We start from the raw sequence: 26,475 nt of genomic DNA, 5'->3' as shown, positions 1-26,475 counted from the left end.
AATCTTGTTTCCCATTTACGTGGAGATTCTCTGTCCCAATGATCGTGACTACAATCGGCGGAAACTCTCCAATTCCCCTGTTTTTGGGTAATTCTGCGGCACCTCAACAAGAAACTTATTCCCTGATCTTCATGATTTATATTTTTGTAATATTATTGATACGATTTAGGAGTTTGGAATCATGGAGTAATCTTTCTTGAATCTTTTCTGGCCATATGTGGGGGCAATTATCAGCCAGAAACATTATGTGGCAGTTAAATCTTCGCGAATTCGTGAACAGCGATGGTTTTGCTTTCGTTTTCTTCATTGAAGGTGCGGACTACAACTCTGAGATTTTTGGCAAATTCATTTACTGAATCATTTGATAATTCCGCATGGAATGCAATGAGATGTGGTTTTACAGAATTTGTTGCTTAAGATTGTTGCAGATTCTCATGGGATGGATTATGATTAAAGTTACATGTTCTTTATTTGACTTCATACTTTTAGGTTATCTTCATTATGTGGCCCCCCAAGTATGTTATGCTATCCACTAATCTCGCTATTCTTGTAGTTCTAGCTGATTGTTATGTTGAGGATCGTTGGGAGGGAGTCCTACATTGGCTAATTTAGGAAATCATCGTAGGTTTGTAAGTAAGGAATACATCTCTATTGGTACGAGGCCTTTTGGGGCTATGTTCAAAGTGGACAATATCATACTATTGTGGAGAATCGTGGTTCCTAACATGTTATTCATCAGTAACAAGATTCAAACACGAGATTGATAATAAGATTCAAACACAGACATTCAATGAAAAATTTACTCTCCCATTCTATCTCATGCCAGCTGAAAGATGAGATCATTTGCAGTGTTTATGAAAGTGTTAGAATAAATGGGTGAAACCTGTATGTATTATTGCATCACATATACATATATATATATAGTTCACCTATTGTTGTGATTTTGGTCTGTACTTGTACTGCATTGCCCAAAATAGGTAGTGCACAAAATTTAATCCGCTGAGCACACACATCAACCAGTAGAATCTGTCAAGGTGATAATGGTTTATGTTTGTTCCAGATAGCCATGGATGGTGATTGGAGTTACCTGTGACGGTGTTGACGATCGATACGATCACTGAGCTAAGGTAGTAGCCCATAGCCAGAGAAGCCCAGGAAAGAGATGTGGCCAAGGATCTCATGCTTGCAGGTGCTTCTGTGAAGAAAAATTCTAATGATCCAGCCAAGGAGAAAAGATCTGCTGATCCAAGAAATAAGTACTGGATGGCGATCCAAAGGAATGTGATGGGCAATGGTTGAGCAGAGTCGAGTAGACCATTTTTGGTGGCTACTCCCTTGCGCTTCGTCTCGACAGCTGCTGCAACTGCCATGGCTCCAATAGAGAAAACTAACCCAACTCCTATCCTTTGGAGATGAGTGATTCCCATTTCGGTTTTCGTTATCCTTCGAGCAAACGGGATGATTATGTGGTCGTATACCGGGGCGAGGAACATAATGAAGAGAATAGGGAATATGGGGAGAGATGCAGGTGGAACTTTAAAGGAACCTATTTTGGTGTTCATTGTTGATGCTTGTTCAACTGAAAATGTAGAGAGCTGAGCCACACAGCAGTTGAGGATGATAGTGCAACCAAATATTGGTAGAATTTTCAACACAATCTTCACTTCTTCAACTTCTTTAACTGTACATTCTAATGCTGAATGGAATGGCTTTTTCACAACTGCATTATTTAGAAACTTGAGACTCTCTGATGGTTCATCCACAACATCTGTTGAATCTCTTCCTATTGCATTCTGTTTAGCTTCTTTTCCATCAAGAGCTGGACTCATCGCCATACTCGCTATCGAGTTTCGTGTGTTCGGGCTAACACAGCAACCAAACGTTGCAGCTACTAAGACCTGATGATCAGTCAAAACACCAAAAGCTGATTCAGTTAACTTCATTTCTTGTCTCAAAGTATTCCTGCATTTTTATGGTAGAACTACCTTGCTAATTGTTGTGAATGGACTTCCATTAGGTATTTTGTTGCGGTAAAGAGGGGAGCCTGCAAAGAAGACAACCATGGACAAGAATATACTGAGCATTGAAATTCCAAAGCCCCACTCCCACCCTTTGTTGTCTTCAACCCACACCACCAATGTGACTGCAATAAGCCCACCACATGACAGACAAAACACGAAGTAGTTGAAGAAAGTGGATCTCCTTTTCCTGCCTTGTGGGGTACTGTCATCAAACTGCTCAGCCCCATGCGACGGCAGCGACCCCTTTATGCCACCGACGCCCAACGCCACCAGATATAGCCCGGCAAACAACATGACTGCTTCCCCACCGCTCGCTTCTTGGCACATGGCGGTGTGGTTCGCTTGGTGATCGCATGGAGGAGGCTTCAGCGATGGCATCTTTGCTTGTATCAACAATACTGCCAACCCCTGGTCAAATGCTTGGCTTTAGACTTAGCTACTGATAAGAAAATTAGTGTACTGTTTTCTTAAACTTGTACAATGAGTGTGTATCATTGGGTGGGGCCCGACCCAAATAGAAGGGGTACCCAAATATGATATGGGAATAAAGACATTGAAGTGATAGGGTAGTTGGTTGGAGTTGGAGCAAATGCAATCAGCCACGTGTCAGTACTTTACAATCCATACTCTATCAGAAAATGCACTGTCACAAATGTGGACACACTTGGTGCCACGTGTTCGATTTCGCTCGTCCTATTAGCTGCTACTTACCTATTTTATACGGACAATTTTGTATGTTATTTTATCTATTTTTAAAAACTAAATATTTATCAAACGAGCATATGGTATCTCGAGATGCCTCTCAACCAACCAGAGGAGTTTATAAGAGCCATAGCAACAAAATGTTAGACAAATACCATAAATGGACAACTATACAGATAAAGAAAACTAAAACTGTTTGTGTTTTAGAGTTAGATGTGGACAAGACTTGTAACCACGTGTCCTCATTCGAAACAGAAGTATCATCAACGTGGCACCTTATGATTGGACGTTTTGAATTAGGGTGGAGGACCAATAGCGTACCAAAGGGGACAAGACGAGAAGAGGAGTAAACGAAAGAACACAAAAACGAGAAGAGGAGTAAACGAAAGAACACAAAAACGACCAATAAGGTAAACAAGATTGTGATTGTCTTTGCATGGTAAGAAATACTCAAATACGACACATTCGTTGCACGATCGCAACTCGTTTTAGTGAATTACTCTAAAAATTAACCTCATTAATCAATCAATCAATCTGCCCATCCTCTAAAGTTCTTTCCCTTTTTTCACAACCATGAGGGCATCAACAGTTAGCTCGTGATCCACCTGCCCCCTTTTGTTTTTGTTTTCTTCTTACATGCATAAATATCTCGAACCAAATCTAAACCTAACCCGTTAAAAAAAAACATATATCTTCGACTAAAATGTTATCAGTTTAATAGTAGTTCAGCCTCTTTTACCCGTGTCATTGAAGTAAAAAAAAAACGTCTTTTTCTCACTCGGGTTAGAGTAAAAAGAGTAAAAAAAGTTGAAAAAGTAAAAAAAGTAAAAAGAGAGAAAGGGAGAGAGGGATAATTACGAGCAATTGAATGGCAGCACTAATGAGGAAGATGAGATAAGAGGTGAAAAAGGCATCAGAAAGGAAGCCACCAAGGAGGGCAAGGAGAAAGGCAGTTCCCATGAAAGCTGTGACATTGTTAGCCGATTTTGATGGAGAAAAGTGCATGTAATGAGACAAATACATCACCAAATTGCTTGCATTTGCCAAGAACGCCAAATTCTCCAATATCTCCACAACTACAAAAAAAAAAAAACACACACACAAAAACACCAAACATTCATCAAATCTTCTCCAAAACAGATCAAAACCCAATTCTTCAAATAAAAAAAAGATCCCAACTTTGGTAATACCCAAATCAAAGGATGCTGCAATCATCCCCCCATGACGCCCTCTCACAGCCGCCCTCTTCCGCCAGTCCACATACCCTTCCCATCTACGAATCTCAGCACTTTCCTGAACCCAACAAACAAAAACAACCCTTTAGAGAAAGGCATAACATACTCAAAAAAAGGCGATTGAAAAACAGAGACACCCACCATACTCTGTTTTGGGTTTGAATCTTGTCTGAATAGCAGAGGGGATAAATGGAGGGATATTTAAAGATGAAAGGAGAGAGAGAGAGAGAGGAAGCTAGAAGAAGAAGATGAGAAGAGAACTGTGTAGAGCCTCTTCAGAAAATGACTTCCATTCCTCCAAGCACTTCATGCTGCCAACGAGCATATTTTAAAATTTTGAAACAAAATTCTTCCTTAGAGAGAGCTTTAATGGAGATATGCACATGGGAGGAGAGAGAGAGATAGAGAGAGAGAGAGAAGGGGCTTGGGATTCTCATCTGGGATTGTTGCTTGGTTTGAAAGGGCTTACTTATAAAACAAGAGAAACAAAGAAAAAAAATAGACATTGGTAGACATAGATGGCATCAAATCCCTCCACTCAATAAACACAAATAATATTATTAATAATAAAAATAATACCTCGGGTCCCTTTTGTTTGTTTCACCCTATCATCTATATACCCGTTTCAAAAGTTTCAATAATACTCAAATTAAATATTAAAAATTAATATATATTTAGGGTCGGTATGCAGTATACCGTAGAGTTTCAAGAGTAACATTTAAAATAGAGATAATCTATGAGGAGTCTATAAACGATTTTCTTCGTATATTACCGGTAAAAAATGTTTTTTTTTTTTTTTAAGATAAGGAAGTTAATTTACATTTTAAATTTCACGGGTATTTTGTAAAAAAAAAAATACTTTTAAATGTTTAAGGTACGAAGTTTAAGATTATTTATATTGATTTAACATAATTTTAAATATAAATTTATATATACGCTCTTGTCCAACCCCGTCTTATGGGTTATGCTTCACATATTATTATTTTAGGGCATTTCCTAAAAGTTAAGCAACTTTCTCATAACCTTGTGTGCCACAATTTATGGTAACACCCCATTGACTTACACTGCACTAATTAAATTAATAGTCCACGTGTTATCTCTAATTCTAATTTTAAAGAGGAAGGGTGTTCTCGTCATTTAACTTAATTGGTATCCGTTCTTATTTTAAACTAATGTTTATTATATTGAGTTGTATTGAATATTTTAATTCGTTTCATAACTCTATATAGTTAACTTATAATATATGGTTCAATGCTTAGCCTATATTGATGTCTAAGGTTAAAAATGTCAATTTTAGATTAAGCAAGGGGTGTTTAAGTAATTCAAACAAAAGGGTATTTTTGTTATTTTCCATCTAAGGAGAGAAGAAGGGGTATGTAGTCATCGAAAAACAGAGGAAGAAAAAATTGGTCGCGGGTTGAGAATTGGGTAGTTCTCGAGTTAGTCCGACAACGTGGCTCTCGGTATTCAGAGGCTGTAAACGCTGAGGATTATTGGGAGTGAGTCATATTGGTTAATTTAGGGAATGATCATGGGTTTATAAGTAAACGAATACATCTCCTCCATTGATATGAGACTTTTTGGAAAGCTCAAAGCAAAGTATAAGAGTTTATGCTCTGGATAATATCATACCGTTATGAAAGTCCGTGATTCCTAACAAAGATACTGTTCTTCAGTGACTTCGGACGACTTTGAACATCAGATGGTTGTGACATAATTTTGAAGATTCTTATTCAAATTCCTTCCCTTCTAGACTTTTGGTTATACTTTGATACTTAATCAATTATCATATACTTAATTAAACGCTACAATAATAATAATCATTTTGAAGATAAACATCGAGAGGAAATAAAATAAATAAATATATAAAAGCCAATTAATTAAAATTATGTCTTTATTAATAATATATATATGGGTTATTTTCCAAATTGCCAAATTTGAAATTCTAACAAAAAAAAAAAAAAAAAAAAAAAAAAAAAAGATTTTGATAGTTTTTTTTTTTTTTACCATTTTTTAAATATTAAAATATGAATATAAAAGGAAGACACTTCTGCATGTCATTTCCATGAAATATGGATATAAGATAATATTATATTAAAAAGAAAGAGACAAAAAAAATAAAAATAATAATAATAATCATACCAAAACTAAATATCTCATACCACCATAAAATTATTTACTTTTTTATCACAAAAATACAAATGATGACGAGTAAATAAAAATTTTAAATTAATAATCATTATATTCATTTTTTTTTTTACTTTTTAATAAATTTAACTCAAGATTAATAATTGATACATGTAGTTTAATAAAAAAGTCAACTACTTTAAAAATTAAAAAAACATTAATATCTTTATAAAATTGTAAAATTAATTATAAAAAATAGACAAATATTAAATATAGAAATTAACTTTTTGCTTCAAAATTAAAAATAATTATTAGTAGTTAAAAAAGACAACTATATTCTCAAAAAAGAAAAAAGAAAAAAAAAATCTTTATATTTCCTCTTTATTAAAATTGTAATAAATTTAATATATATTTTTTTAATTGGTTTCAAAATTTCTACAGTAAAAAAAAAGTAAAAAAAAACAGCATTAACTGACTTGTCGTATGTTTTTTTTTTATTTTTTAAAGATAATATATTTATTTATCCACTCCCTGTCATCAATATATTATATGGTAATTTAATTAATAGGGATTAGAAATGGAATTATATAAAACTAAAATTTTAAATTAGAGAGATTTGAATCTTAGGGTTGACCAATCTTTTTTTATTTTTTGCTTTTTTAAAAAATAAAATAATTAATTTTAGAGAAATTTAAATCGCTTTCAAATAAGATAATTAATGATCCAACTCTAGCCGTTGAGGAGATGAACATGGACTTGTTTTTTCAGTTTCGACCAAACGCTGTCGTTTAACAAGAATTAAGAGGCTAAATAAATTAAAGAATTTAATTGGGTTTAATTAATTAGTTTATAATATTCTATATTTCCTCGTTTCATTCAATTTAAGTCAAAACTAGGAGAAAATTAATTTTATGAATTATTTATATAACTTAAAAAGAAACTATGATGCTAGTTAGAATTTAAAAATAATTATATTTTAAAAAAAAATATTTATTTTATAAAATAAATAAATTAATTTAAAATATGTCGACGTTTAAATTTTTAATTCAATCTTGAATATTAACTATCATTAAACGTGGAAGATTCAAATTACTTTTAAACATTACGACGTTTCAAAAAAACATAGCGATGTTTTAATTACTACGTTATGTTTAAATTGACATTAAATCTTAAATTATTCGAATAAGTCCAACTGCATTTAGTTTTTGGGTAATGTTATGTTCGTTATGTATACCAAACATTGATAAAATGTCTGGTTTGACTTTAAATTATTCCAATATCTTCTTGATATGAAAGCTGGCCAATATATTTTTTTTCTTTTTTTTTTTTTTAATTTTGTAGAAAAAATGTGATCGGAGAAACGTGTAAGCCTTAATCAATTCTATGTTAGCTAAATAATAATGATAATAGTAAATACGTATTTTTTTATAAGAAAATTACTATATTACCCTTAATATTTTGTAAATGTTTTAAAACGATAATTGGAAGAGAACATCAGTGTAACAGTGACCTAAAACGATACGGTAGTGACCAAGTTATTTGCTTGGATTATGTTTGAAAAAAAGATGTAAGGCTCTAACTTTTCGTCCAAAGTTCTTATGGATTTTCTACTTTAAGGGTAATTTAGGAATTTTTGAAACAAATAGAAAATTTCGGGAGTATATTTTATAATTTAGTTTATAGACCGCCATTTTTGAAAATTGAATATTTTTATACATTTTCATTGACTTAGATGAAGGAGACGAGAGTGATTAATTAACTTATCTAGCTTTTAATATAAAGAATTTTTCCAAGTTTGAATTACGTTCCGGCGTTCGGTAGAGAGGATCAACTATGACTTTAGTATATTTAGATTGTAATAGCTCGTCTACAGCTAGTAAATATTATTCTCTTTGGGCTTTTGATTGAAGGCTTTCTCTCAATGTCTTTGTTGAAACGTGTTTACTAGGGAGAGATTTACGCACCGTTACAAAGAATGTTTCATTCCCTTCTCCAACGGATGTGAGATCTCACAATTCACTCCCCTTCAAGACCCAACGTTCTCGCTGTCACTCATTCCCCTCACCAATTGATGTGGGATCTCACAATCCACCCCTCTTCAAAGTCCAGCGTCCTCCTCTCTCAAATCAATGTCGGGTCTCACATGGATGATTTCAGAGAGCTTTTGAGCCCAACCCAATAACACATCAAATCCTTAATAGAAAACCCAATAATTAAAAGGCATAATCAAGTATTGAATATGGTGAAAATAAAGTTTAGGAGTGACTAATTTCACCAAAAATCCTTGCAAGAACACTCACCATCTCTAAAATGGTGAAATCTGTTCCTATCTCTCATGATAATTTCCCTGTTAAAAAGTTTAGATATCATCTTCGTTACATCATGGCAATCCCAACAAACTCTGAGGTTCTTCACAACTCTTATGGGCAACCCCTCCTCCACACTCATCAATCCAAATGCAATGGCCAGCTTCTCACTGTGTTTACACAGAGCATCTTCTTTTTCTTCTTCTTCTACATCAAACATAACAGGGTTCGTGTTTGCAACGTACCCTGCTAACTTCAGCCGCTTAGAAATCTCTCCCCACATCCTTTCGATGACTTCGTAACTCGGGTGGGACTTATCACCTACGAAGAATTCATGAACTTCTCCATTCACCTCCATAACGCTGCAACCGGGGGGCTTGCTCACGCGTTCTGCTATCATAGACTGTCGCACATTACTTACCCTTTCCCAGTTCTTTGTGTCGGCGTATATGTTCGATAACAGCACATACGCACCGTGATTCTTGGCTTCGAGTTCTACCAGTTTCCTTGAGGCAACCTCGCCCAACTCCATATTCTTGTACATTCTACAGGCATTCAGCAATGCTCCCCATGCACCAGCGTGTGGCTTAATCGGCATGGTGTTTATGAAGTTTAGAGCCTCGTCTAATCGCCCAGCACGACCATACAAATCAACCATGCAACCGTAGTGCTCGAGCTGCGGTTTGATATCATAGTCACTCTTCATTGAGTCGAAATGCAAACGGCCTTCATCCACCAATCCGACTACGCTACAACCTCTTATAACAGAAATGAATGTGATTTCATTAGGGGCAATTCCTTCACGTTTCATAAGGGAAAACAGTTCAAGGCACTTCTCGCCATAGCCATTCATGGCAAGCCCACCTATGGCACTACTCCATGTATATACGTTCTTTTCATTCATTTGCCAGAAAACCTCCATGGCCTTATCAACATTTCCACATTTGAAATACATATCAACAAGTGCAGTACCTAGAGTGACAGTCATCCGAATCTTGTTCCTTTCTATATAAGCATGAGCCCATCTTCCTTGGTCTAGTGCACCCAAGTGAGTGCAGGCTGTTAAAACAGAAACCATAGACACCTCATTGACCTTGACACCATCCATTTGCATTAGCTTAAACAGATTTAAAGCTTCCCTTGATTGCCCCCTCTGTGCATAACCAGCAATCATAGCATTCCATGATACAGAGTCTCTCTGAGGCATTTCGTCGAACAGTTGTCGTGCATAGTCAGTATCCCCACATTTGGCGCAAGCGCTCACCATGGCCGTCTGACAAACTACATCCGGATTCCGAACTGATTCAAACACACGATAGCATGAACTCAAGCAACCCATTTCAGCATACATAAAGATCAACCCACTTTGAACATGTGGGTCAAATTCAAACCCATGTTTGAAAAGTGCACCATGAACAGTTCGACCTGCTTCGCAAGCAGATAACTGAGCGCTAGTACGAACCAAAAAATTGAAAGTGTAATTATCCGGTGACATAACATCATTGGATTGGAGAATTCTGTTGTAGAACTGAAAGCTTTTGTGTGGGGTTGGGCTTTTGGAATAGGCTCTGATCATGGAGTTTAAGGTAAACAAGGTTGGGTCGGCACATTGATCCAAAATTTGATTAGAATATACCAAATTGGTGGGGTTTTTAAGAGCAATGGAAGCAACAAATTGGCCTAAATGTTGGCGATCATTCAAAAGGCCATTAATGAGCAATTGGGTATGGATTTGCTTAAGCTCTTTGAGTGTAGTGAAGGAATCGATCAAAGTAATCGTTGGATGCTTGGCGATGTTTCTTAAAGTGCTCATAAGTACTAATCAAAGCAGAATCAAGAGTTCAAATGCAACAATCAGAATCGTCCGATTCTTCGTTACTGTGCAAGCAAAGCGAAAACAACACCGGTTTGAATCCTCAGCCGGGGAGCGACGATGCCAAAAGGGTGCCACCGACACGTTTGCCGCCGTCGAGATTTAGTTTCAAAATGTTGGCACAACACAACACTATATATATATATTAAAATTTATAACAATTTTAGATTAAATTATGTAAGGTTTATATTTTATATCAAATTAAAATTATAAAATCAGATGATATTAATAATATATATATTATTAAATAAAATAAGTAAAAGAAAGGTGGGCCCATGGGCTCATATTAGGCTCTATTAATTAAGTTGATGGGCCCATGGGCTTTGCAAATTGCTGCTTTAAAAAATTCAATATATTAATGAACTACCACTAGATTTCATTGTTGGGGACCCACCCCCCTACATTCATGATAACATATCAAAATAAATATATTACAAATTTAGTATATTTTATCCATATAAATAAGGGATAATATCTTTATTCGTACCGGATCGAAATTATGGAATAGTTCAAATGAAACGTTTCTAAATTTAAAACTTTAATAGAAATATAACAGAGATAAACGTAGTTGTATTGAATTTGATTTTCTTTCGTTTTGGGTTGAGTTGAATTCTTGGAATACATAAGAAAAAAATTTCAATTTGATTTACCCGTTGGAATTTTTTTTTATTGGGTCAATCCAACCAATCAAAAATAAGGTTACCAACTCAACCATACTTTTTAATTTTTTTTATAGGGATTGATAATATTTAAAGCTTGTTAGTAATGTGGTATGACTAGTAAATGTTTGATATTTAAGTTTGATTAAATTTTAATTATTAATGTAACAAAAAATGAGCATTATTTTTTTAAAACATTAAAAAAATGAAGAACTCTGCGATCTGTTTGTTAGGAATCACGAATCTCTACAATAGTATGATATTGTCTACTTTGGGCTTCCCCAACTCAGTATTCCTCATACCTCATGCCAATCGAGATAGTATTCCTCACTTATGAACACATGATCATTCCCTAAATTAACCAATGTGAGGCTCGCTCACTCTCAATAATCCTTAACCTAACAGTGAACCCATGATCACTCAATCTGACAGTGAACTCATGATTATTTCCTAAATTAGCTAATGTGAGGCTCACTCTCAATAATCCTCAACCTGACCATTATCACCCATGATCACACAACGTGACAGTGAACCCATGATCATTCCCTAAATTAGCCAATGTGAGGTTCACTCCCAATAATCTCAACCTAATGCATATATGCCCTAAACCTTAAAATTAAATTTATAGAATTATTGAATAAAAAATTTCAACCTAAAATTTAAATTTTTAATTTTGTATTTAATAAATCTTTAAATTTAAATTTAAATTTTATTGTTCTAACATTTTTTTTTAATTTATTACCCTAAAAGTAGTTTTTAAATTTTGTAGTTTTATGTCTAATAACTTTTTAATATATAAAAAAAATTAAAATTTTAAGACTAAATTTGTGATTTAGTGTGTATTTTAAACGTTGCGAAAAGACAAATATCTCCCTACCTCTCTCTCCCTCCCCACCAATTTTTTTTGTGGTCAAGTTTCTTGAGCATTTGCATGTTCTTCATTTCTTCAACCAAGAAACCTTCTCCATTTGAGAATCCCGGATGCACCCATTTCCCAGTTATGAATTCTGATACTCCCCCTTCTCTTTCCAGCCCCAATTCCTTCTCTTCCATGGAAAAGAAAAGAAGGCTCACACCGGATCAACTTCGGCTGCTCGAGACCAGCTTTGATGTTCACAACAAGCTCGAACATGACAGGAAGCTTCAAATTGCAGAGGAGATTGGCTTGCGGCCTCGCCAAGTTGCTGTTTGGTTTCAGAATCGAAGGGCTCGATCCAAGACCACGAAAATTGTGTTTGATTATGATTCTTTGAATTCTCAATATCAAAACCTCAAGAATGAGTTTGACAGTCTTGTTAAGCTGAATCAAGAACTGAAAACAGAGGTATGGCATTCAAACTTCCAGATCTGAAATGGGTTTTCTCTAAAACTACTGATTTTTGTAACAGGTTGATGAACTAAGAGAAAAATGGGCTGCCACTGAGAAAATGAAGAACCCCTTTGAACCAGATGAACTTGAAGCCATGGATTCATCAGTTACAGAGCTACTTGGGGAAAGCTTCCTGCAAGATGAAGAAGATGAATTAGGCTACTTGGGGAAGCTAGAAGATGAACTTTCAGCTAATGAATTCATGGATTCGTTTGATCTTTGTGCTTCTGGTCTTATTGATTTCAAGTATGATTCTCAGTGAACTGTTTGATAATAAAAGATTGAAAGTGATGAATATCGCTTCATTTAGTGTCGTTTTGAGTGATGATCTTCACTCTGTCTGCTTCATAACTGGCAAAAGGAATCAGTTTTGACAGTGAAGTAACGAAGAAGATGCTCTGCAAGTGGACAGAAGAAAAAAGTAACCTTTTTACACAAAGCATTCCACAGTGCAAATGCTTTTGCAAACCCAGATTGATGAACAGTAAAGAACTCAACTTTCTGATTGGAATTGAGAATTTCAAGAGTTTATTTTCAATACACGGAGTTAACAAACCTTAAGAGTTCCAAATGTCAGTTATACAATTAAGATCTTAAGAGATATTATGTCTCGGGAACAAAGCTATTCTTTATAAGAGTATGAAAACCTCTCACTGATAGACGCGTTTTAGAAACTTTGAGAGAAAGCCCTTAAAGCGAAAGCCTATAGAAAACAATATCTGCTAACCGTAAGTTTGGACGGTTACAAAATGATGTTAGAGTTAGACATCGGGCAGACACTGGCCCCCAAGGGGGTGGATTGTGAGATTCCACGTCGGTTGGATAGAGTAATAAAACATTTCTTACAAGGATATGGAAACATCTCTTTAACATACGCGTTTTAAAAACCTAGAAGGGAAGCGAAAAAAAAGCCCAAAAAAAACAATATCTACTAACAATGGGTTGTTTCCGTTCATCCACACCAGGTGGAAAGTCCAGTTTGAGTATCAAACGATATTGAACGAGCCAAAATGACCTTTGGGGCATCCCATTGTTCGATCATGGACACTGACAGCTCCACTTTCCATTGTTATACCTTTGAGTATGATATTAGCCTTTTTGTCTCTGCAATGAACTTCCAAAATAGTTCCTTAATCTGATTGAATGAGCCAGAGAGGGTTAACTACGAGTGGTGTACCACATTAGGCTCCTAAGAATGGATTGTGAAATCCAAACAAAGCGTTTCTTATAAGGGTGTGGAAACCTTTCTCTAGTAGACGCGTTTTAAAACTATGAGGCTGACAATGTTATGTAACGGATTAAAGCAGACAATATCTACTAGACACTGAATCCCACGGGTTGAGAGGGAGCTTGGGCGGAAACATAAGAGGACAGCAATGTGAAAAGTTAGGAAGAATTTGAGTTATTGTTGGATTAAAAAATTAAGCACGTGGGATTCAGTGGAGACATTTGGCAAAAAATGGGATTTGAAGATCTTCACTATTGGAATGGAGGCTGCCGCATTTGGCACATGTGAATTGGCTGGTTGGTCCCAATCTCAATCAATTGATAACGTTGGTGTCGAACTTTCAATGGTTCGGTTTCTAGTTTTTTTTTTTTTGTTTTTAATTTCGTGTCAATGTATAGCAGATGCCAGATGGGGTTTTGCGTATCAAAATGAGTTAGTGTGCTGTTTCCATTAACTGTCTAACACTGGACGCAACGAAAATACAACATAATAAGAACAGTATAGCCAGCTGACTTTGTTTATGAGGTTTGATGGGGGGATAACAGTTCAATTAATGAAATGTTCCAAGTCTATGTTCTTAAGTTTGTGTGGTCTTCTTTGTCTTTTCATTTAAAATGTTGATATCAACGATCTTTTGTCAATTATGCATGAGAGAATTCAAATATCCTATAGTGAAATCCAATAAGGACGACAACAATATAGCTACATGAACTATGATTAAACTATCTTACCGTTGCTATCATAATAAGATAGGGAGATTATTGAGAGAGTTCCACGTTAACTAATTAAGAGGAAGGTCATGGGTTTATAAGTAAAGAACATTATCTACATTGATACCACCGAGCCTTTTGGAGAAACTAAAAATAAATCATGAAAGTTTATGCTCAAAGTGGACAATATCATAACTGTAACAACTTTGGGCTTTCCCTTTCGAGCTTCCCCTCAAGGTTTTTAAAATGTGTATGCTAGGGAGAGGTTTTCACACCCTTATAAGGAATGTTTCATTCTCATCTCCAACCGATGTGAAATCTCACAATCCACCCCCTCTGGGGCCCAACGTCCTTGTTGGTACATTGCCCGGTTGGGTGTGTTAGACGAACACGACTCTCCACAATGGTATGATATTGTCCACTTTGAGCCCAAAAGGCCTCATACCAATGGAGTTAGTATTCCTCACTTATAAACCCATGATCTTCCACTAAATTAACCAATGTGGGACACTCACTCCCAATAAACTTCAACAATCCTCCCCTTGAACAAAGTACACTAGAAGCCTCCCCTGAGGCTTATGGAGCTCTCGAATAGCCTCCCCTTAATCGAGGCTCGACTCCTTTCTCTGGAGCCCTCGAACAAAGTACACCCTTTGTTCGACACTTTAGTCACTTTTTTACTACACCTTCGAGGCTCACAATTCTTTGTTCGATATTTGAGGATTCTATTGACATGGTTAAGTTTAGGGCATGGCTCTGATACCATGTTAGACGAACACGACTCTCCACAATGGTATGATATTGTCCACTTTGAACATAAGCTCTCATGGCTTTGCTTTGGGCTTCCCCAAAAGGCCTCATACCAATGGAGTTAGTATTCCTCACTTATAAACCCATGATCTTCCACTAAATTAACCAATGTGGGACACTCATTCCCAATAAACCTCAACAGGGTGGTTCAGTTTCTTGCCATTTTTGTTATGCTTTATGGCAAATCAAACCCAACCACACATTCGTGCATGATTTTGCAGTCTTTGGAGCACAACTATATTGCTCATGCTCACATGTAAAAAATCGGTATTCTACACTTGCAAACAATCATAAGAACAGCATTTACACAGCATTATCAGCTCAGTAAGACAAATGAAAGTCGTTTGCCTACATTTTCTCTTCTAAACAGTGTTCACAAAACAAACGTAAACTAACAAATCTAAGTCAAGATGAATCAGAGTAAGATCAAACAGGACATTGTTCATTGTCACTAGACATAGAAATACTAACCTTGTTCATTTAATTCCTTTGTTGAAAGCTTTTTGAATCAGTCGAAGAATGCTCCACATGAAAGTCGATATAATGAAAAGAATCACTCCAGTGAAAACAGCCTCCTTAAGACCAAGATTCACCAACAAGTTCACCAAAAGCCCTGCCAATACAACACCAAAGAAATTTGCAGAAAGGCCTGACCAGAATGGCATGTCTAGGATGGAAGCTATAATGGCACCAGTCCAAGCTCCTGTTCCAGGGAAAGGCACAGCCACGAATAGCATTAGACCCAGCCATTGAAACTCTTCAACAGGTGCAGCCTTCGCTTTGGCCCTCTTGAATAACATATCAAGGAACTGAGAGGCAGTAGCATTCCTTCCCGCAAGGAAAGTTGCAAATTTCTTTAAATAGAGTATGATGAAGGGCACAGGAACCATGTTCCTGCAATTTGAATCCCACAAAGTATTATGAGTGGAAAAACAAACTTAAACAAATTAAAGAATACAAGAGGTACGAGCTTCGATCAAGCAAATAAGACTTAAAAGGATAATCACCAAAAGTACTACAAATTCTATCATTCCTTTTATCCGAAGACCCAACAAAATCAAACGAACTTTGGCAAGCTATAAAAAAGACTGTGAGATCCCACATCAGTTGGAGAAGAGAACGAAGCATTCTTTATAAGGGTGTGCAAACCTCTCCCTAACATACGCGTTTTAAAAACCTTGAGGGAAAGCTCGAAAGGAAAAGTCCAAAGAGGACAATATCTGCTAGCGGTGGGTTTAGATTGTTACAAATGGTATCAGAGCTAGACATTGAGCGATGTGTCAGCGAGGAGGCTAAACTCCAAAGGAGGTGGACACGAGGCGGTGTGCCAACAAGAATGGTGATCCCTAAAGGGGGTGGATTGGGGGGTCCCAAGAGAATGAGTGCCAGTGAAGACGTTAGACCCCGAAGGGGGGTGGACTATAAGTTCCCACATCAGTTAGGGAGGAGAATTTGAAGCATTATTTATAAGGGTATGGAAACTCTCCCAACAGAAGCGTTTTAAACACCTTGAGGGGAAGCCCGAAAGGAAAAGCGTAAAGAGAACAATATCTGCTAGCAGTCGACGTGGGCTGTTACAAAAACATCCATTTTCATGAAAGGCGGATGAAGTAAGAGCTCCTTGACCACAGAGCAACAACATCTAGACCAATCTATACGAAAACAAAATATCTCAAACAAGAAGCTCCAAACTAAAAAAAGTGAAAGTAAAAGAATGTCATGTAGAAACAGATTATTGATTTCAGGTAATCAGATTTGAAGATTCACTCATGCAGAAGAGTTTAACATAAACGATGGAAGAAATTCCTCAGATGATCACTGGTCGAAGAACTCAAGAACCATTTGAAAGTTCACTTCAAACATCCATCAACGTTTAAATTGTGCTTCAAGATTTAGGCCTACTTTAATTCATAGGAGGCTTGTGTCTCCATGAACACACTGAGGTTTGAAATCTCTACATCTTGTGTAATGGCTAGAACGATAATATGAACTTGCCTTCTATTCTTCAAGACATAAAGGCCCACTTATATATGTAATACCAATCAAGCATGAACTTGTAGTAATCTATTCACACTAAAACGTTGATGCCCATGAGAAGAAATTTGGAGAACATGTAGAATCAAGGAAATGAGTAAAATTGAAATCTCACCCAAGAACGGATAGAACGGTCAGAGCTACAGGCTTTAGCTGCATCCAGTAGCCAACAGGGATCGCCCCACGGAGCTCAACAACAGGAAGCGTAGCGAGGGCAAATACTATCGCCTCAGCAGGCCAGCCTGAGCTCTGCAATGCGCAGGCGATCTTCAGACCAAAATTCGAAGCTCTGATAGAGTCAACAGCAGCTTTGGCGTCCCCAGAAGCAGCAAACCAAGCAAGGGATAAAGAAGCCCAAAACAGAACCAACAGCAGAACTTTCACTGGCTTCTCCTCAAAAGAGGGCAAAATGTCATCAACTTCCAGAAACTCATTCGATGAACATCGAGTGACAGTACAAGACATCCGAGAAGTCGAGAAAACAGGATTAAAACAGTTGAAATGGCGAATGTTTATACATGAACTCGACCTAGGGAGAGGTTGTTTACCCTGACTAATGGAGGGTCGATTGAGATTTAGCGAGATAAGGGTCTTTCTCGCGGAAAAAGCCGACATTAATGGTGAAGTCAACACTAAAGAAGTAGCCATTCCTTACCGGAAGCTGAAGAACACGTCTGGGGCTAAATTCTTCCAGAAAATCCCTCTTCTGCTAAGTGGGATTGTGGCATTGGAAATGGATTCAGAGGCTGATAATGGAAGGGGGTTTAGAGGAGATTTATCCGATGCCGATCATAAGGGTTCAAGCAGAGTTCTTGCTACGATTTTACCCAATAAAGAGGAGAGTTGAAAAAAACAAAAAATTTATGTGATATTTGTATGAGTGACCTAATTATTATTATTATTATTATTATTATTATTAATTGTACTTTTATTTGAACTATGAAGGAGAAATCTATGTTCATTAGCTTAAACCATTATTTATCGATATTTTAGAAACATTCTTTTTTTGAAAAGGGTTTGCTATTGGCTGCGGTCACTGTAATTTAGATCAAGCTTCAACACGGAAAGAATTCAGTGGCGAACTCGGGTTGTCCAATCGAAGAAAAGTTCGTGTCTCTTAGACGTCGGCGAAACTCCTCAGTGCACCGGCGGACAACCCAATCGGAGAAAGTTACTTGAAGAAAAACGACAGTCCAGATCAATGGAAGACGACGGCGAGCAAGAGATATGGAGTTGGGGGGCAGGAACCGACGGGCAGCTGGGCACCGGGCGACTCGAGGATGAGACCCTCCCTCAACTCCTCCGGATTCCGTCACTCTCCTCTGGCGCCGTCGTCTCATCCGTGTCCTGCGGCGGCGCTCATGTCATTGCTTTGACTGCTGGTATCCGATTCTCTTCTTTCCCATCCTTTTGTTGGCCGTAATGTAAATTTGTATGAGTTCGTTAAGGTTTTCAGTTTGGTGGTAATTCAACTGGGTGCTTGTGTTTTGTAAGGAGGAGGGGTGCTAACATGGGGAAGAGGCAATTCAGGGCAGTTGGGGCTAGGGGACATGGTGAGCAGCTTAGAACCTAAGCCAGTGGTGGGGTTGGAAGGCTGCTTCATAACCCATGTTTCTGCGGGATGGAGCCATTCTGGGTTTGTTTCAGGTTGGCTTATTGTTGGTTCCTTCCTTGTGAAAACTTGGTTTACAACATGTTGTTTTCATTTTTGTGATTTTCTGTTGTAGATGAGGGAAAGGTTTATAGTTGTGGGGATGGCTCATTTGGGCAGTTAGGACATGGGGATTTCCAGTCACGTTGCTTCCCTGATGAACTCTTGTTTTTCTCTGATAAACATGTTGATCAGATTGCATGTGGGATGCGCCACTCGCTTGCATTGGTGAAAGGTATTGAAAAGTATGTACCAACATAATCATCATTGTAATGTAATGTTTCAGTGTGAAGATCAGTTTCCTTGAATCCTCATTCTTCTGATTTGTGATTGTGTACTTCAACCGCTCAAACTCACCGTTAGCAAATATTGTTCTCTTTAGAGATTTCTCTTTTGGACTTCTCCTCAAGGTTGTAAAACATGTATGCTAGAGAGAAGTTTCCACACCCTTACGTGGAATGTTTCGATCTCCTCTCCAACCGATGTAGAATCTCACAATCCACCCACTTCGGGGTGCAGCGTCCTCGCTGGCACTCGTTCCCTTCTTCAATTGATGTGGGACCCTAAAATCCACCCCCTTCGAGGCGTAGTGTCCTTCCTGGCACACTGTCTCGTGCCCACCTCCTTCGGGGCTCAGCCTCCTTGCACTTATTCCTTTCTCCAATTGATGTGGGGCTCTCCAATCCATCCTCCTTTGGAGTCCAGTGTTCATGATATGCATACGGTAGTAACTTTAGGTTAAGTAGAAAATCTAGGGTCGTTTCACTTTCACTTGCTTATCATTTGCCAATGGAACTTCCATTGTAATTAGTATCTGGGGTTGGGAATCATTTTTGTATGTTTTGCCTCTCCTTTTCATTCATCAGATGAAATTATTAATCCAAGCTGTAGAGGTCGAATCTGTTGGCTTCATAGGAAACAAGGGATGAGCATCAGACAATGATGAATGGCTTCAACATTCGTTGATAGCGTTCTAAGTCTTTGATTCAAAATTTGATGACGCAGGTTGTTGTGGTGCTCAAGTTTATGGATTTGGAGCTGGGAAGCGAGGTCAATTGGGCATCTCCAACAAGATTCAATCTGTTAATCTTCCCGTTCTGTCTTCAGCATTGGAAGCTGCTGAAATAGTTGGCATAGCTGCAGCTGGAGATCACAGTGCTGCGTTGTCCAGTAAGTTACATTTACAGAGTCTGTTAAGAACATTCTGCCTAACCCCTGTTAATTTCCCATCTCTTCGTTCTGTATTGGCTATTACTTTAGCTGATGGGCGTCTCTTTACGTGGGGACGAGGATTCGGAACGAATTCGGATGCATTTTCTCCTCAATATCTACCTTCACCATTGTCGTTCAGGAAAGTTGCTCTTGGATGGAACCATGCACTACTTTTAACTGGTATTGACATTCAGTTCACTTCTTATTTGGATTATGTATATGTGATGATCTTCTGCTTGTTAAGTGGCAACCATGGCTATCTTAAATAGATGAAGGGGAACTTTACATGCTTGGTGGCAAACATCACGGAACCTTGAGCGATTCTGAAAGGCTCAATGCCACGAATTCTCTGCCCGGTAATCGAATTAACTTGTCTATTTTGACTCATTAAGTAACTTTGTATAACAGCCCAAGCTCACCGCTAGCAGATATTGTCCTCTTTAAGTTTTCCCTTTCGAGCTTCCACTCAAGGTTTTTAAAGGTCTACACACACTTATAAATCGCTCTCCTCCACTGTCACCCACAAACTCGATGATCCTAGAGGAAACGATTCTAATCCTTGGATGAGTTACTTGCTGATTACCACTTGATATGGGATTCTCGTTGTATATCAGGTGCTACAGAGGAAGACAATTTCCGAGCAGTCTGTGGAATAAAAATCTTGGACATTGCAGCCGGGGCCGAGCATTCTGTAGTCGTTACAGGCATGGTTTTCCAAAGTTGTTGGTTAAAACCATTTAGGTTCGCCCTACTCACATGTCTAAATCTTATTGATTGCAGAGGATGGAGCTGTAAAGACATGGGGTTGGGGGGAGCATGGTCAGCTGGGTTTGGGAGATACATGTGACCACACCAACCCACAAACAGTTGCTCTGCGCCACAAACTTGAGAGTGCAGCAGCTTTTGACGTCAAAGTTTATTCTGGCAGCGGCTTTACCGTTGCCATTACAAGACCCCATGCAGCTGCAAAGCTCACCAATTGAAACTGCAATGGGACCTCTGAGTTGCCTGGTAGCTGGTCCGTCATTGTATGCTAATGGAATATTACATTTCATCATCACAGGCTGAAATAAAACATCAACGATTATATTGAGCTAACTGATTCCGGGAAAGTAATTGTTATCTATTTTACCTATATTTTTACATCAGCGAGAAATGCAAATACGTGGGAGACAGGAAGAAACCTAAACTGGAAGTCGAAAGTAGAAAGAAATACATGTATAATTCGTACGAAAACGCTACAAAAGAAGGGGAAGTTGAGGCACCCGGCTCTTTTTGGGCTAGGCAAGAAAAAGAATATAAACAGCCTGGTGTGCTACGTGACGATCAGTAGATTATTCTCGTATCCATCGCTGCTAACAATTGGGCGTAACGGATCAATCTTCCACTGGCCATCAACAATGAATTTTATCTGAATATCATGGAAAACTGTAAGAGAATGGTTCAAAAGCATGAATTATGTGAATAGAACCTCCAAAGAACAACCAACCTCGTATTTTCCAGGATACAGCTTCAGGAACAAAGAGAAAACGCCTGTACTGGACCTTTCCATCTTCCTCTGCAGAATGAGAATAAGCTGTTGTTAAATTTAAGAGTAAGAATACAAGAGATGAATGAATAAAACCTCATAAAACTGTAGAGTTATTCAGTAATGCGATTTGCAGATGAACATCCTTAACAACACTTCATACTACTGTTTCCATTATCGAACTTGTGTAGCATCTAACTATTAGAAAATGCAGGCTGTTGACATAATGATACCTACAGTGTAACAGCCTAAGCCCACTAATAGCAGATATTGTTCTCTTTGGGTTTTCCCTCTCAGGCTTCCCTCAAGGTTTTTAAAACATGTCCGCTGGGGAGAAGTTTCCACATCCTTATAAAGAATGTTTCGTTCTTCTCCCCCATCAATAGGCAAGCAAGCAGTACATTCTATGGGAAAGAGAGAGAAACCAATCCATGTCCTCCCTAAGTATTTCAACCATCAAAACAAGCAAAGTAATCAAATAGGAAGAACTTTTTTACCTGGGTTGACCAACCATCAAATGATCCTACTAAGAGAACCTCGGCTGCAGAATTAGGCCAGACCACGCAGGCAGTGCGAAGAAATTGCAAAGCTCTGCGGGCACAATTGATCCTCTTTTGTTTCTCTTCTACCACCTTTTGTGCATCACTGTAAAGACAGAAAGTCATTGATACTCCATAGATAAAACAAATCACTATGCAAAGCACAAGTTTCCCATACATAATTGTCAGTGCCATCTTCCCTTCGACCACGGCTATCTTTGCCCGTATTGACCGTAGCTTGTCCTTGGCGTTTAGGATCTCATTTTCTTGAAACTCAAAAGCATCCGAAAGCTCCAGCAAATCATCAGAAGGTTTACTTTGACCCTAATGATCATGATAGCACCATAAACATGCAGGTTCAATGTTTTATTGTATTTAACATTATCGCCCAACAATCAAGAGATCTTCATCTTTTTCATCAATACTAGTAGACTAGTTAGCATCTTTTACTTTATTCAGATCTTTCTCCAGTTCCATAATAGGAAATGAAAGAATCAATTTCATCCATTTCAATCAAAGACATGCAGATCGTCACAGTTCATTTGACAACAAAATCAAGTTGCAGACTAAACCTTCTCAGACGCAAATGAATTAGATCTCAATGAGCCAATTACGGATGAGAGCTCCAACTGCAAGTTCTGAATGTGACGTTGTATTTGATTGTGACTCATATCTTCCTCGCCAGAGTTAGAATTGGTAGGATCCCCTCTAGATCCTAATGTTTCATATCTCAGAACATCCAATACTTCCCTGCTCCTTCCCTGGCTCAAAGCCATTTCGGAACCTGTACATATAAAAAGTCAGTCAATGTGAACTCTTATATCCCAAAGCAACCCTTGAATAAATGAAAAACCTTTAAAATCTCCGTCTGGAAGGTCTGTCTTGAATGTGCTCCAAGTTCCCTGCACCTCAGAACTAACCGAGCCTCCTTGACCATTAATTTGTACAGGAGAAGAATTCTTACTAAGATAACTCCCCAAATTGTTCCACTTGCCTTCTTTGGCACTCAGTGGCGTGCTGATAGGGATTTCTTGTAGGTCAGCAACTGTCTTTTACCATGCAAGAAGCAACACAAGTTTCATCCTTAAAAAATTCTTACAAGAGAATTATACATGTAACGATTTCAAAGTTGAAAAATGAAAAATAAATCATAGCACAAGCAGGGCTAATTATGACAACCCAATGGGAAAGACATCCTGCATCAAATTCAAAGGTATATCTTTTACCCTGGTTACTCTAACGATAATTATCTTCGAGACAGAAGAAATTACCTGAACGAGTACTTACTAATATGAGAGAAGTTATATCTACAGGAATTATGGAAATGAAAACTGTTCTAATCAATCTCTAATTACACTTTAAACACGGACAACAACCTTGCCCAGATTGGAAAACTCAGTTTATTGAATTACTGCAGCATCCTTACCTCCTTTACTGTTGTTTCAGGATGCAAACCATTTTTACCAGTCCCGAACGTCGCATTTCTTTCTCTTTCCAATCGATTCAGCATACCCTCAATCCCAGACTCGTGCTCAACAACAGTTTCTCTGTGAAAATGAAAGCATGTAGACTAATCACCATTGCAAATATTGTTGATAGCAGCCAAAACAAGACACGACAGGGAAAACTTGATTAATGTTCTGCAGTTAAAATGATTATTGTGGTAATCAGATTTTAAGATATTTTGCTTCATTTTCTCAAACATGAAGAAAACATCTAAAATTTTCTCCATGAGACAATAACATTAAGGTTGATGGCTCGTTGGCAACCATGTTAAATGAACCTGTTAGTAAAGTTTGTGTCCTTCACATCCTGACACAACATCTTGTTGTCGTAAAAAATCAGGTTTCTTTTCATTGGCATGCTGTAAAATACCCTGAAGATTGCTAGGAAGAAATTTCAAGTCAATAGCCTTTTCACGCACGTTATTCGGAAATAGTTATTTTTAGAAGTAGTTATTTCGAATGAAGCATAAATAAACTAAGATGCCATAATGGAATCCTCACTGTGATCGGCTGGTGAATGAAGGTGATGTCGAAGAAGAAGCAATGGGAGAAACATCTGTAGCAAATCTTTGTCTTTCATCACTCTTGAAACTATTGAATTCACCAAAACTATCCCAATGAGTGGCCAAGATAGATTCCCGATCCTCGAGATAGAGCTGTTCAATACCCCCATCTTCTTCGTCGTTCAAATTCCATCCAAGACAAAGCCAACCACCTTTCTTGACAATAGCATCCACTAAATCCTCCCTGCCAGCCTCAATCAAGTCTTTCTTGCTCGGAAACGCTTCTGGGTTTCTTGAACTTTCCATAAACTCCAATATCTCTGTCTCCAACGCAAAATTCCCTTCCCTATCCAAATCTTTGCACCTCCTTACAAACCCAGAACAACCATAAAACATACCCTTCGAAGACAAGAGCGAACACCTCCTCTCTGTCGCAGCCATCCCGCCGCATCTCGAAACAAAGACAATGGAGGGAAAAACGCCAGGGCTCAAACATCCAAACGGTGTGGGGAAGAAATAAGAAGTGGGTAATACGTTGGTGAAAAGGAGCATGGCTCAGGCATTTCGTCGAACACCTGGAGCGCAAGGAGAAGAGAAACAGTAGGCGACAGAACAAAGAAGGGCACGACACAGTTCTCGAAGCAACCGAACAAAACCAGTGGGAAATGCAAACCACATTAATTAAACGCAGCAATGAGATAACCTTACGTTGAAGGGGCAATCTCGGGCGCGGGGAAGGTAATTGGTGGAGGCTTCATTTATATGTTACATCGAATTGGGGGTTGGTAAAAGACGGAGAAGAAACAAGAACCGCGGTGGTGGTTCACTGGTTCACGAGAAAGTTGTTCGATAAATCAAGCAGCAGCAGCCTTGTGGCTGTGACCTTCACCGGTGAGTGAGATTCCACCGGTTTAAAAGGTTATAAAGATCATTAAAAATAATATAAAAATATGCTAAAGTTAATAAAAATATTGCCTAAATTGTCTTAAAAAAAATATTCCTTATTCTCGCTGTATTTAAAAAATATACATTAAAAATTTAAAATAACATTAACATCATTTACTTTAAAAAAAATAATTCAAAAACCATAAACTAGACGGAGTGGGATGAAAGTCCCACATCTGCTAACTTAGAGAATGATCGTCGGTTTATAATCAAGAAATAATATCTCCGAGGCATTTTGGGGAAACTCAAAACAAAACCATGAAAGCTTATGATCAGAGTGGATAATATCATATCATTATGGAGAGTCGTGTTCGTCTAACATGATATCAGAGTCAAACCCTAAACTTTGTTCGATTAAGGGGAGGTGTTGAATGAAAGTCCAACATCGGTTGGCTAATTGAGGGAATGATCATGGGTATGTTCGATCATGGGTATGCTCAAAGTGGATAATATCATACCATTGTAGAGAGTTGTGTTTATCTAACATGGTATCAGAGCCATGTTTAGGGAATGATCATGGGTTTATGAGGTTATTTTTTAACTAAATATGTTTTTTAAACAATTTTTTAATAGACTCGTAACTTTGTCACAAAATCGATCAACTTTGTTGGTCTTGTAAAAGTAAATTAAAATGATACAAACATAAAATTAGATTATGAAAGGCAATAAAGTCATTATATTTTTTCTCTCGCTCTCGTTGTCAAGCTATCTCTATCTTTCGTATTTAGTCTACCAATTATGTTTAGTCTATACACGCTCTCATTACGACTCTAATTACAACTTGAACTATGACTATCTATAATCTACTCCAACCAATTTCTTCATTTCCCTCGTCTTATTGAACCATTCAATTGTTCGTAATATTAACGATTTAATAATTACAATATTGTATAAATATTTAAATCTCATCATAGGATGAGGACCTTAAATCAATTAACATATGGCAAAAGATAAAATAAACATTTTTGACCTTAATTAGAATATATATATATATATATAGATATAAACTTTCGAAAGTTCCAATCTAAAAAAACAAAAGATTTACGAAATATAAAATATTTTAATTTTTCTTAGAATTAGAAAATAAAATAAAATAAATTGTTCGACTCGTCGACGGGGAAGATGCAAACAAAAATATATATATTTATTTACTATTTTTTATTTATTTTTTGTTTATATTATTTTAAAACATATAATGGTTTTAAATATAGTATTTAAAAAAAAAAAATTGATTGTTCTAGTTTCAAATTTGAGTGAGATAAAAATAGGTATACCAAATATATATTTTGTTTCTTCTGTAATAAAAAAATGGTTAATAATTATTAATGATGTTTTTGTTTTGATTCCCTAATTAATTAAATAAAATATAAATAATTTGATAAAATAAAGCACATAGCTATCCTAATTGACCAATTTGTGCTGTTGGGAACAAATATCTGTTAGGTGTATTATGAAATAACAAATTTAGTTTCATTATTAAAAGGAAAATTAAATTTTGATAGTTTTAAAAGTTAAAAT

The 26,475-nt window shown here is 37.2% G+C and overlaps 6 protein-coding genes and 1 long non-coding RNA gene across 10 annotated transcripts; 3 read left to right on the top strand and 4 right to left on the bottom strand.

Moving 5' to 3' along the window:
• Nucleotides 1-767: 767 nt before the first annotated feature.
• On the bottom strand, nt 768-4,404 carry LOC111802213 (protein NRT1/ PTR FAMILY 4.6). Its single transcript, XM_023686499.2, has 5 exons — nt 4,100-4,404; nt 3,914-4,016; nt 3,582-3,799; nt 1,986-2,429; nt 768-1,898 (listed from the first exon to the last, which is right to left on the bottom strand). The coding sequence occupies exons 1-5, from the start codon at nt 4,100-4,102 to the stop codon at nt 930-932; spliced, it is 1,737 nt and encodes a 578-aa protein (XP_023542267.2). The 5' UTR covers nt 4,103-4,404; the 3' UTR covers nt 768-929.
• LOC147790957 (uncharacterized) lies at nt 1,622-2,706 on the top strand. The gene is made up of 3 exons (XR_015422473.1): nt 1,622-1,639; nt 1,802-1,932; nt 2,018-2,706. It is a non-coding gene; the product is annotated as an uncharacterized LOC147790957 (long non-coding RNA).
• A 3,875-nt stretch (nt 4,405-8,279) lies between the features above and the next one.
• On the bottom strand, nt 8,280-10,373 carry LOC111802211 (Tetratricopeptide repeat (TPR)-like superfamily protein). The gene has a single exon (XM_023686497.2). The coding sequence runs from the start codon at nt 10,202-10,204 to the stop codon at nt 8,357-8,359; it is 1,848 nt and encodes a 615-aa protein (XP_023542265.2). The 5' UTR covers nt 10,205-10,373; the 3' UTR covers nt 8,280-8,356.
• A 1,513-nt stretch (nt 10,374-11,886) lies between these two features.
• On the top strand, nt 11,887-12,601 carry LOC111802223 (homeobox-leucine zipper protein HOX13-like). The gene is made up of 2 exons (XM_023686512.2): nt 11,887-12,247; nt 12,312-12,601. The coding sequence occupies exons 1-2, from the start codon at nt 11,924-11,926 to the stop codon at nt 12,552-12,554; spliced, it is 567 nt and encodes a 188-aa protein (XP_023542280.2). The 5' UTR covers nt 11,887-11,923; the 3' UTR covers nt 12,555-12,601.
• Nucleotides 12,232-17,935, bottom strand: LOC111802220 (small multi-drug export protein). Of its 2 annotated transcripts, none has more exons than XM_023686509.2 (3): nt 17,190-17,935; nt 15,512-15,934; nt 12,232-12,425 (listed from the first exon to the last, which is right to left on the bottom strand). In XM_023686509.2, exons 1-2 carry the CDS (start codon nt 17,720-17,722, stop codon nt 15,517-15,519), a joined length of 951 nt encoding a protein of 316 aa, XP_023542277.2. In that variant the 5' UTR covers nt 17,723-17,935; the 3' UTR covers nt 12,232-12,425; nt 15,512-15,516. The 2 variants fall into 2 exon arrangements, with proteins under 2 accessions (XP_023542277.2, XP_023542278.2); XM_023686510.2 differs by lacking the exon at nt 12,232-12,425 and adding an exon at nt 12,555-12,690.
• A 141-nt stretch (nt 17,936-18,076) lies between these two features.
• On the top strand, nt 18,077-21,035 carry LOC111802219 (Regulator of chromosome condensation (RCC1) family protein). Of its 2 annotated transcripts, XM_023686507.2 has the most exons (8): nt 18,077-18,456; nt 18,569-18,721; nt 18,802-18,960; nt 19,731-19,895; nt 19,986-20,117; nt 20,207-20,293; nt 20,552-20,641; nt 20,718-21,035. In XM_023686507.2, the coding sequence occupies exons 1-8, from the start codon at nt 18,276-18,278 to the stop codon at nt 20,918-20,920; spliced, it is 1,170 nt and encodes a 389-aa protein (XP_023542275.2). In that variant the 5' UTR covers nt 18,077-18,275; the 3' UTR covers nt 20,921-21,035. The 2 variants fall into 2 exon arrangements, with proteins under 2 accessions (XP_023542275.2, XP_023542276.2); XM_023686508.2 differs by lacking the exon at nt 18,802-18,960.
• LOC111802215 (protein PTST homolog 2, chloroplastic) lies at nt 21,003-24,915 on the bottom strand. Of its 2 annotated transcripts, XM_023686500.2 has the most exons (9): nt 24,011-24,915; nt 23,788-23,880; nt 23,431-23,551; nt 22,858-23,053; nt 22,577-22,788; nt 22,183-22,328; nt 21,963-22,110; nt 21,427-21,495; nt 21,003-21,348 (listed from the first exon to the last, which is right to left on the bottom strand). In XM_023686500.2, the coding sequence occupies exons 1-9, from the start codon at nt 24,562-24,564 to the stop codon at nt 21,253-21,255; spliced, it is 1,635 nt and encodes a 544-aa protein (XP_023542268.2). In that variant the 5' UTR covers nt 24,565-24,915; the 3' UTR covers nt 21,003-21,252. The 2 variants fall into 2 exon arrangements, with proteins under 2 accessions (XP_023542268.2, XP_023542269.2); XM_023686501.2 differs by lacking the exon at nt 23,788-23,880 and having other exon boundaries at nt 24,011-24,914.
• Between the last annotated feature and the right edge of the window lie 1,560 nt (nt 24,916-26,475).

The sequence above is a fragment of the Cucurbita pepo genome, chromosome 9, assembly GCF_057944985.1.
Source record: "Cucurbita pepo subsp. pepo isolate OVF chromosome 9, ASM5794498v1, whole genome shotgun sequence".
Classification (NCBI taxonomy): domain Eukaryota; kingdom Viridiplantae; phylum Streptophyta; class Magnoliopsida; order Cucurbitales; family Cucurbitaceae; genus Cucurbita; species Cucurbita pepo.
This window is presented reverse-complemented; position numbering and strand designations above follow the sequence as displayed.

Excerpts from the sequence above, each read along its gene's own strand:
- LOC111802213 (XM_023686499.2), bottom strand. Across the intron at positions 3,800-3,913 it reads TGCAGCATCCTTTGATTTGG|TTGTGGAGATATTGGAGAAT; the intron begins GTATTACCAAAG and ends TTTTTTTTGTAG. Across the intron at positions 2,430-3,581 it reads GTGCTGCCATTCAATTGCTC|GGGTTGGCAGTATTGTTGAT; the intron begins GTAATTATCCCT and ends GCATTTGACCAG.
- LOC111802211 (XM_023686497.2), bottom strand. The coding sequence starts at position 10,204 with ATGAGCACTTTAAGAAACATCGCCAAGCATCCAACGATTACTTTGATC.
- LOC111802223 (XM_023686512.2), top strand. The coding sequence starts at position 11,924 with ATGAATTCTGATACTCCCCCTTCTCTTTCCAGCCCCAATTCCTTCTCT. Across the intron at positions 12,248-12,311 it reads ATCAAGAACTGAAAACAGAG|GTTGATGAACTAAGAGAAAA; the intron begins GTATGGCATTCA and ends TTTTTGTAACAG.
- LOC111802220 (XM_023686509.2), bottom strand. The coding sequence starts at position 17,722 with ATGGCTACTTCTTTAGTGTTGACTTCACCATTAATGTCGGCTTTTTCC. Across the intron at positions 15,935-17,189 it reads ACCGTTCTATCCGTTCTTGG|GAACATGGTTCCTGTGCCCT; the intron begins GTGAGATTTCAA and ends TTCAAATTGCAG.
- LOC111802219 (XM_023686507.2), top strand. The coding sequence starts at position 18,276 with ATGGAAGACGACGGCGAGCAAGAGATATGGAGTTGGGGGGCAGGAACC. Across the intron at positions 18,961-19,730 it reads CTCGCTTGCATTGGTGAAAG|GTTGTTGTGGTGCTCAAGTT; the intron begins GTATTGAAAAGT and ends TTGATGACGCAG. Across the intron at positions 19,896-19,985 it reads TCACAGTGCTGCGTTGTCCA|CTGATGGGCGTCTCTTTACG; the intron begins GTAAGTTACATT and ends CTATTACTTTAG.
- LOC111802215 (XM_023686500.2), bottom strand. The coding sequence starts at position 24,564 with ATGCTCCTTTTCACCAACGTATTACCCACTTCTTATTTCTTCCCCACA. Across the intron at positions 22,111-22,182 it reads AAGATGGCACTGACAATTAT|TGATGCACAAAAGGTGGTAG; the intron begins GTATGGGAAACT and ends CTGTCTTTACAG. Across the intron at positions 21,496-21,962 it reads TTGATGGTTGGTCAACCCAG|AGGAAGATGGAAAGGTCCAG; the intron begins GTAAAAAAGTTC and ends CTCATTCTGCAG.